Source organism: Arachis hypogaea, chromosome 10, assembly GCF_003086295.3.
Source record: "Arachis hypogaea cultivar Tifrunner chromosome 10, arahy.Tifrunner.gnm2.J5K5, whole genome shotgun sequence".
Classification (NCBI taxonomy): domain Eukaryota; kingdom Viridiplantae; phylum Streptophyta; class Magnoliopsida; order Fabales; family Fabaceae; genus Arachis; species Arachis hypogaea.
In genome coordinates, this window is record NC_092045.1 from 111,949,738 (window position 1) to 111,959,913 (window position 10,176).

At 33.8% G+C, this 10,176-nt stretch overlaps 2 protein-coding genes across 3 annotated transcripts; one reads left to right on the top strand and one right to left on the bottom strand.

Moving 5' to 3' along the window:
- Positions 1-609: 609 nt before the first annotated feature.
- Positions 610-4,686, top strand: LOC112716625 (rhomboid-like protein 20). Of its 2 annotated transcripts, none has more exons than XM_025768575.3 (8): positions 610-922; positions 1,071-1,171; positions 1,749-1,889; positions 2,182-2,248; positions 2,745-2,896; positions 2,995-3,096; positions 3,557-3,679; positions 4,138-4,686. In XM_025768575.3, exons 1-8 carry the CDS (start codon positions 898-900, stop codon positions 4,303-4,305), a joined length of 879 nt encoding a protein of 292 aa, XP_025624360.1. In that variant the 5' UTR covers positions 610-897; the 3' UTR covers positions 4,306-4,686. The 2 variants fall into 2 exon arrangements, with proteins under 2 accessions (XP_025624360.1, XP_025624359.1); XM_025768574.2 differs by having other exon boundaries at positions 646-922; positions 2,992-3,096.
- Positions 4,687-5,435: 749 nt separating this feature from the next.
- LOC112716624 (uncharacterized) lies at positions 5,436-8,290 on the bottom strand. The gene is made up of 6 exons (XM_025768573.3): positions 7,608-8,290; positions 7,422-7,474; positions 7,154-7,218; positions 6,954-7,032; positions 6,361-6,663; positions 5,436-6,070 (listed from the first exon to the last, which is right to left on the bottom strand). The coding sequence occupies exons 1-6, from the start codon at positions 8,042-8,044 to the stop codon at positions 5,916-5,918; spliced, it is 1,092 nt and encodes a 363-aa protein (XP_025624358.1). The 5' UTR covers positions 8,045-8,290; the 3' UTR covers positions 5,436-5,915.
- Between the last annotated feature and the right edge of the window lie 1,886 nt (positions 8,291-10,176).

The following is a 10,176-nucleotide window of genomic DNA, read 5'->3' on the forward strand; positions in this document are numbered from 1 at the left end:
ATATTCCAAAGAACCAAAAGAAGTCAAATATCTTAAATTTTTTTATTTTCATCCTTCTCTTTTCCATCAACCAATTAATCAAATTCAATATCAATAAATAAATATTTGAGAGCTTTAACATATACTATTTTTTCTTAAAGTTCGTTTTATTATATATAATTTTATAATATTCACTTTTATTTTTACTATATAAAAGATATGAAATTTTGGTGTATAAAGTCCTTTTTATTAAATATCTTTTATCATATATAGCTTATAAAAATTATTTGAGTAAATGTCATTTTTGATCCTTAACTATTTGTTCGATGGACTTTTTACCCCCTAAAAGATCTAAAAATCCAAATTGGTCCCTATTTACTTTGAAATATGTACATTTCAATCCCTATCAAATTTGAGTAAATGCCTTTTTGGTCCTTGGTAATGTCCTTTTCGGTCCCTAACTCGAGACTGGAATGTACATATATCAAAGTAGATAAGGACCGATTTGAGTTTTTAGATTTTTTAAGAGGTGAAAAGTCTATCAAACAAATAATTAGAGATTAAAAATGATATTTACTCAAATTATTTTTCTCTTAGGATTTTTAAGGCTTAAAATAAAACTTATTGATTAAATTATAAAATATTTATCATCTATGTTAACTTCTTGTATATTTTTTATTTTTCTTGTCTTATTATATTTATTTTTTTCAGTGAATAAAATACAACTGTTATTGGGGGAAAAAAATTTACGTCAAGAAGAGAAAAGGGAAAGAAGAAGAAGAAAACAGAACAGGGGAGAAGGGAAGAACCAAGGTTGCGAGCGAGAGAGAGTAAAGAGAAGAACAACCCAGAAGAGCAACAAACACAAAAGATTACAACCACTGAAAAAGGTTGTTGCTTTCTGCTAACACTGCGAAGATGAACGGAGGCCCCTCTGGTTTTAGTGCGTCAATTCTCTCTCCCTACCCATTCAATCATCTGGGGTGTTGAATCTTTCACACCCCAATTTTCTTTTTAAGCTCAATTTCTCATTTATGTGACAAAGTTTGCGTCTTTTCGATTTGCATATTGATGATTTGTTTATGTTACAGCAAATGCTCCGGTCACAAGGGCTTTCATCATCGCCTCAGCGCTTTTCACAATCTTCTTTGGGATCCAGGGTCGTTTCAACTCTCTGGGGTTGTCTTATCAGGTGGCCCTTTTTACCTTTTTATTTTATTTATTTTTGAATTTGGGATTCTGTTTGTATCATGTAATCAGGTTCATTGGGTTTCCTTTTAGGGATGTATGTGCAATTGGGTCTGGGTTTTAGTTTTCAAGTGTTTTAGGATTGAGTTGAATTTGATCTGCTGGGTTTATTCAGATTACTCTTTTCAATGTAATTATTTGGATTTTAATGTAGATTAGGTCATGATACTGTTTTAGTTTACTTCTACTTAAGGTGCCAGATTAGTTGTCATGGTATGTTAACCATGTGATAGAGGACTTATGGAGAGATGGGGGATTTGATATTAGTGGTTAGATTTCTATTGCTGTGACTTTGAGATTCGGATTTATTTCATTGTTTTTCTTGGAATGTTAGTAAGGACACTGAGGGGTTATGCACTTCTGCTATCAGTGAACAAATCTAATGGAGAATATGTACTAAGATCTTCTGATACTTTTTCATGTTTTGCACTCTATAGTATATAATGAACACTTGAAAGGCACAATTTTATAATCACTCAAACAAGACCATAACATCTCCCTTGTTCTCGTATTTCTGTCAGGATATTTTTGGAAAGCTTCGTCTCTGGAAATTGATTATGTCTGTATTTGCATTCTCATCGACACCAGAGATGATGTTTGGACTTTACCTGCTATACTACTTCAGGGTTTTTGAGAGACAGATAGGTTCCAACAAATATTCGGTAAGTAGTTTTATGTTTATGTTTATAAATTTCTCTAGAATTACTCTGAAACCAAGTTCAGTTAATGAAACGTTAGGCATAGAATAGTATGAGATTTTATATATAGTTGCAGATTTATGCATTTTCAATGTATTATACTATTATGTTCATTTTTCAACATATATACCCGCATCTCCCTTTTTCCCTCCATCTGCACTTTAGTATGCTGATCTTACATGACAAGAGGGAGAAGTGCTTTGTCTTAGATTACTATGTGTAGTTCTAAAATGTCTGTCTGTACCCTTCTGTGCAGGTATTTATCGTGTTCTCTGTATTAACTTCTCTACTGTTTGAGGTGATTTCTTTAGCACTCCTTAGAGGTATTATTCTCATTATTGATTGTTATAAATAACATGCCTTTCACTCAAACTTTGATTAATCTCTTTATGCTGCATCTTATTTCAATATATTTTGCTCCATCTTTCTTTGTTGTGCATGTCACTTCTATGGTGCTTAGTTTTCCTTCAATTTTTTTCTTCGTTGTCTTTCGACATTTTTGCTTTTGGTGAGCATTCTAAACAGAGTTAGTACTGAGCATATACAACAACATATATGGTTATCCATTGACAAGGAACTTCTCTTTATATGAGATTTTTATGTTGATACAACTTTGGGCTTCATTAACTTAAACATCTTTGGTGCCTTTGTTTTTTTTTAATTTAGATAGAGCGGTTGTCTATTTATGGTGCTATTATTTGGTTGGTAATTGTATGTCACTTATTCGGATTTGATGTTTAAAGCTCTGTCCAAATAAAATATTTTAAGTAAGAATGTTTTAAAATTCTTGCATTTGAAGTTGTATGCTCACTCTTGCAGATCCTGCAGCGAAGCTAGTCACTCCTGGACCTTATGGTCTCATATTTGCTTCATATGTACCTTTTTTCTTAGACATTCCAGTTTCAACACGGATTCGTGTATTTGGTATCCCCTTCTCTGATAAGTCATTCATATATCTAGCTGGTTTGCAGGTAAATCATAACTGAACTATTTGTGCTTATATATTAATAACTATATGCATGTTCTGAACCATTCAGAGACGTAAAGGTAATTTATGTTATTTTAGCAGCTTGTGTTATCATCATGGAGAAGGTCCCTCTTACCAGGAATGTGTGGCATCCTTGCGGGATCCTTGTACCGTTTGAATGTCTTTTATATCCGAAAAGCAAAGGTAATTTTGAATCTACAATATAGGTTTGTTCTGTTATTTTAATTTTGAAAATTATGCGACAGTAATTCAGATGGCCTGTAATTTGTTTATCCATTATTATTAATGCAAGCTTCCATTAAGTAATGTGTGTATAAATTTATAGGAATAGGTTTAGTTGAAATTGGTTTGAGCCAAATCAATCTTTCACCTATGAGTAACTTTTTGGGTAAATTATACCAATTTCCTTTGAGATTGGCAATATAACATACTTACCTCACGATTTACACACCACACACACACACACACACACAAAAAAAAACAAACAATTTTTATGTTCAGACCTTTTCCTTTCACACTTAATCCAATTATTTAAAATTTAAACCTTTTTCGATGACTATGCAGTATAGATTATTATACACCAAGTGATTACAGGGAACTTCTTGTTTTTACTCATTTGTGCTGATGTGTTGATGCTTTGCAGTTCCCAGATTTCATCTCATCATTCTTCTCACGATTTTCATTGCCATCCATGGGGAGTCCACGCGGCCCATCAACAAGGAATGTTGCGGGAAACGTACCATCCTATCCAACTCACCAAATGGAGGCAAGTTTTACTTTGTAGCTGTAACTAATATTGTTCGATTTCCATTACTATGGAGCTATCCATTTATGATTTTTAGTACTTGTTCAGATTTCTATGCCGCCATTATATTAGCATCTTATGTAATAAGAATGATTCCCTTTCCCCTCCTACTTGGATTGATATATATGTGATGCATGAATATGTGATACAGCAGTTTCAAGTAACCCTTGTAGCTACGAACTACAACTGAGCATCATGGAGCTTTTCTTGGATTGCCTTATTGAAACATGTCTCACCCTTTGATGTAGGAGATTCAGCTGAAAAGTTCGTTGTGCTTTGCAATTTGATGAAGTCATTTATAGCATTCCGTTCAATGCAAACATTTGTTGCATGAAAAATATATGGTTTTTTCTTCTTTTTCCTAACTAATTATCAGTAGTTTTGTTGGCTGACCGAAGTATTATATATGGTGGTTGCAGAGAAACTATCCTGCTCCAGTACAATATGCAGTAGAACCATCAGAGGACTCGATCACTACACTTGTTTCGATGGGTTTCGACAGGAACTCTGCACGACAAGCACTGGTGCAGGCCAGAAATGATGTCAATGTGGCCACAAACATCCTTCTAGAGGCGCAGTCCCATTAATTCCGTGAATGTTCCGTGTAACGAGAGCGACATTGTTCCGAATTGATACGCACAAATGATGAAGTATAAGGAATACACTAATCATGATGTGAGGATGTTTATGAACTTGAGGGATTCATGGTATTTATCATCCTCAGGGTTCCTCCTTTACGGTAATCATTTTTTTTCCACCTTAACTTGAATGTTTAGATATCCATCACAGGATTGTTAATTGATAGATGAATGAGAATTTAGAAGCCTGTACAAATAACTAGCACAATATGGAAATCATGCTTAATTGCTTATCCTTTGATGAGATGTTGAATCGGATATCTGAAGTGGCAGGTTCTTCTTTGTAGTACATTTTTATGCTGTTGTCTATGAAAGCAATTTTTTTATTTACTCTCCCCCTATATAAAATAGAAAGAGAAAAGGAAAGTATTTGGTTTTTGTTTCCGTTAACATAAAGGAAAAAGGAAAAAAATAAGGGAGAGATTTTATCATGGTTTCCGTTCCTTCCCAATTATAAAAAAGCAGAAACACTTGAAATTGAAACGGACTCCAAAATTTCATGTAATCCCATGATCACATCTCAACATTAGTATGCCGATGTAGTATGGAAATATGATTCAGAAATTATGTAAAATGAGATGATGGGCATAAAAAGTCGGTGCCTAATTGACTCCTATTAATGCATATATTTATTTATTGGGCGTTCTTAAAACGTTGATACAAATATTGGTTAGCGATGTGTCAAGTTCCAACAATAAGGAAGATATCAACTAGATAGTTTGAGCAAAGACGAAAGTATGCAGCTAGTAGATCCTGCAGGATTACACACACAAAAATCTTCCCAAGAATGAGGTGGTTCTGTGATTTAAATATATGGCAATGCTTTTACCATAGAAATTTGCATACAAAACTTGGTTAAGTATAAAACAATCAGAGTAATTCCTCTGTATGACCTCATGCTCTTAACGACATCCCCGCTACGATAAAAAGAAAAATGTTTTATATTACAATACATCTAATTAGTTCCATCTTTTGCTAAATACCTACATTCTAATTTAGCTATCTAATCCAAGCATTAAAAAAGAGAATGCAAGGGAAGGATCACAGACAATAAACGCCAGCCACGAAATGCATTGGTATTCAAGTAATCGATGATTCGTTCATTCATTGATTTCGACAGTACGGATCTCTTAACACCATGGAAAAGAAATAAAACTAAATGCAGATAAAGAATAGAAAAAGTTAAAAACACGATACAAGGGAGATCATTTTCTTCTCACAACCTTAATTTTCAAGGAAACAAACTCAAATATGGAAAACCCAACTCGTGCCTCATTATGTATTAGAAATGCATAATATCTCTTAAATCCATTCAGCAAGAAGCAAGAGAAGTGGAAGAAGACTAGAACCCTCCCCCTCACAATTGCATTGGTTGAGCCTGCAATAACTGAGCAGAATACAGCCAGGTCCATAGAAACAAGACTTTAATCCTCTCCCTCAACAACTTCATTGGCAATAGACCAGCTTGGAAAATTTGATGGGTCCAGGAGCAACAAAAAGAATATAGGTGGCATCCGTTATCAAGGAAAGAGGATATGCATAAGGTTTTACAACTAGGTTCATACAGGGCTTATATCTACACGGCCTTTGTGGAGTTGAAAAGCTGGGGTTATCCAGCTTCCGCAGCTGCACTGTATGCCTGCCCAGTTGAAGTATCCCAAACGGGCATCGCAATGAACGCATGACAGTTTTCCCTCCAATGCGCCTTCCTCAACTGAGTGAAAGAGATATCAGTACAAAGAATTTGGCACTTTTTATGCATATATATGTCTCAACCAGTGTATATCACCAAAGAATCCAATATATGTACATCAGTCTACTTAATGAGATATGGTTAAGGGAACCACCCAGAAACGCTCCAAGATAGCAAAGCAAGAAAGAATTGGATACACTTCAAAATGTTTAAGACCACTCATTTACAAAATTATTATAATACTCTGCACTGACGTCATAGGTAATTGTCGAAACAGAGACACTATAGTATTGTAGTAAATGCTTTCTTACCAGCTTTCATCCACCGGAGAGGCTCAATAAATATGGACGAACACGATTCATTAGACTTGTTGAAAGGATTGCCACTTCTTCGCTTATGCCACTCAAAGGACGTCTCACCCTCACCAGGAATGTGATCTACAACATGTTCTTGCAATGCAACAATTCGTCGGCACTTCTTACAGCGATATGTAGGACTCCTATTAGTTTCTACTTTAGTAGCTCCTTCAACATCTGAAGAAATTTGGACAGGCATGCCAGGGTCTGCACCCAGTTTAGAACTGTCTATTCTTGACCCTGAGAAATGACTCTCACCTGAAAGAAAATGGACAAAGACAAATGTTACATAAGACGACATCAATTAAGGGTTGAGAACTTCAGTGTTCATAGTATAGTAGACTAATGGATTATATGCATACAATGTGTCATGCAACCAGAAAATCTATGACATGTAGCTTAGAAGCAACCAACAATTTTCCATACAAGTAGAACCAAAATTCTAAACAAATAGTACTTGTATTTATTCTCTATGCCACCTTGGAACATTAGCAAGAATGCAAGTTACCAGAAAAACATAACAGGGAGATGGATCCACAGTTACATACCAAGTATTTTCAGACGAAAGCGCTTATATATAGGACTGGAGTGATCAACCTTGAAGCCCATCTCCTCGAACATTCTCAACTAGAGCAGGAGAAAATAAATAAAAATAAATAATGCAATAGTTCTAATTGGTAGATAAAATAAGTTACAGAAGACTAAGATATCAGCAAGTCATACAAAGTTGACCCCATTCATATCACACCTGCTCAAGAAAGCCATCATTGGGGCAAACAAATTCATAGCTCTTCCTTAATGATTCAAGGGCATCTGCAGGGGGGAAGAAGATAACATCATATAAGATTGAGAAATGTCAATATTTCAATGGTTCTACTTTCAGAAAATAAGCCCGAATTAGAGAAGACACTCATATTTACATAGATACTGATGAGAATATTCACAGTGGCAGTAACAGAAGCTTTCAAAATAGCTTGTAATTAAAGTTGAGCATTCTAAAAAGGGAAGTATCACACCTTCGAGAGAGAGATTTTCCATTCTCATCAAGTACGCCGTAATCACTGCCGCACTGCAACAAAACAACCGGAGAAAAAACTAATAATAATAATCAAAACGCTTTCTTCTTTCTTAAAAAGTTAAAATATGAAAAATAAAAACGAAGGTAAAAAAGTTTTAACAAAAGATAGGAAGAGTGGTGGAACCTTCTAGAAACTCCGGCGAAGCAGTGAACCAAAACGGAACCTTCCTTCCTGCTACGATCAATGAAGTCGATGCAAACTTCGAGGTAATCAAGCAAGTCCTCGTTCTCCGTGTCCTTCAGAGGCACCGCCATCCTCACAAGCTTGAGGTCACGTCCGGCGTACTCGAGAGAGTAGAGGAGCTTCTCCGGCGACAAGGCACACTTGCCGGAGTCACCGCTGCCGGCGCCGGAAACGTAGACCTTGTTGATCTCCTTTACGGGGATGGAGACGGATGGGCGCCATTCGGAGAAGAAGGAAATGGAGGCGGAGCTGAGGACGGAGAGTATGTGTGTGAAGTCTCCTCCTCCGGCAGCACCGCCACTTCCACCGTTCTGGAGGATCTCCGCCGCGTCGCTGATGTTTCCGATGAAGAGATTCTCGCGGACAAGGTAAGGCATGACGCCCTAACCCTAATTACTTTCTGTGTGTGGATTTTATGATTTTTCTGGAAATTTATTTGGCGACGCTGATCCAATTCAGAAGAAAATGGAGGGATTTCGAAACAGGTTTCTTTTTCTTCTGTTTTTGTGCGCTCAACTCAATTCAATGACTCTATCACTACTTTCTTTTTTGTTTTTTCCCTTTTCAATTTTTAATTTCATAATTTTGAGTGTATCGTGCATGTGGGTCTTGACTTATAACTTAAAAGAGGAATAAATAAATAAAATAATCACATTAATTTTAGAATGGAAAAGTATAGGGAGCCAATGTTCTAACCGTACAATGTGTACAATGGAGGTTTAGGAAGTATTAAAGATATGACCATTATTAGTGTTACATTGTCCTGTCAGGTTACGTCTTTGGATGAGTGGGTTCATGATATGGTATTAGAGTTCTAGATCCGAAAGGTCAATGTTCGATCTCCAAAATCAACTTAAGTTTTTGGGATGAGTGATTTTACCGAATGGTTATTTTGGATAGTATGAAGTGATGTTCATTTTATTCATATACCAAAGATTTAGCCCATTATACACATTGTACGCTTAGGTTATTGGCTCCCTAGCACTACCATTTTAAAATTATTCTCTACGTCCAAGATACAAATTTTTATAATTACAAATCATTTATATTTACGCATTATATATTATTACTGAACGTTTTTTAATTATTGCACGTTCTTTTTTTTATTTTTCTTTTTTATTATTTTCATCGTTAACACCACTTCTTCCTCCTCCTTCTATTCTTTCTGTTTTTTTTTTCTCATTAGAATTTCTTCTCCTCCTTTTCTTTTTTCTTTCACTTCCATTATTAGTTATCTCATTGTTGAAGATAATGAATAATTCAGGTTCAGATTATCAATTAAACTAGAACAAAATTAATTATTGTTTTAAATCCAATCAAATGGCTGAGGTATGGTTCAATTCAGAAGAAAAAAATGTAGTATTAGAGAAAATATTTTTCTGTATTTGCAGCAAATTTGGGTGTAACACGAAAATATTTAAGTATATTTTTATTCTGATAAGTTTTACATAATTCAAAATTCTTTTTCTTCCTCCTTCTCATCTTCTGCTATTTTTTTTCTTATTAAGCTTTTCCTTTTTATTTTACATTCTCAAGTTTCTTCTTATTTTACTCTTTTAACAATAATAAAAATAAAAAAAAACAAACAAAGAAGAAGAAAAAATACATAATGTTGTAAAATTACTTGGAAGATGATGAACTTACATTTATTTAACTAAAAAAGAGAAAGAAATAAGAAAAAATGCAGCATTAGAAGAAATATTTTTCTGTATTTACAACAAATTTGGGTGTAATACAAAGATATTTGGGTGTAACACGAAAATATTTAGATGTATTTTAAGAATTTTGGGTGTACTTGTTTATGATAAGTTCTGCATAATTCAAAAATATTCTTCTTTCTCCTTCTCATCTTCTGTTGCTTTTTTTTTTATCATCATCACTATCTTCTTCTTTTTTTTCTTATTCATATTTTCGTTTTGTTTTACCTTCTTAAGTTTCTTATTCTTTTACTCTCTTAACAAGAATAAAAATAAAAAAATCAAACAAAGAAGAAGAAGAAATACCTACAAAATTACTTGGAAGAGAATAAACTTACATGCATTTAACTAAAAGAAAGAAAGAAATGAGAAAAAAAAAGAAGAAAAAATGTAGTATTAGAGGAAACATTTTTTTTTGTATTTGCAGTAAATTTGGGTGTAATATGAAAATATTTGGATGTATTTTTATTCTGATAAGTTCTGCATAATTCAAAATTCTTCCTTTTTCTCTTCCTTCTTCTCATCTTGTGGTGCCTCTTCTTTTTCATCTTTTTATTTCATATTCTCATAATTTTTTTTGTGAAAAAAATCAAATAAAAAAATAAAAAATACATAATATTATAAAATCAATAGAAAGAGAATGCAAAAAAATACAGTAATAATAATAATAAAAAATGATGATAAAAATAAAACACGTAAAAAAAAAACAAAAAAAAAGAGAAAGATGTTATATTAAACAATTTAGTTATTAATATTTAAAATATTTCACTAGATAACAAATGAAGTATGAGACTCAGTCCCAAACGGAAGTA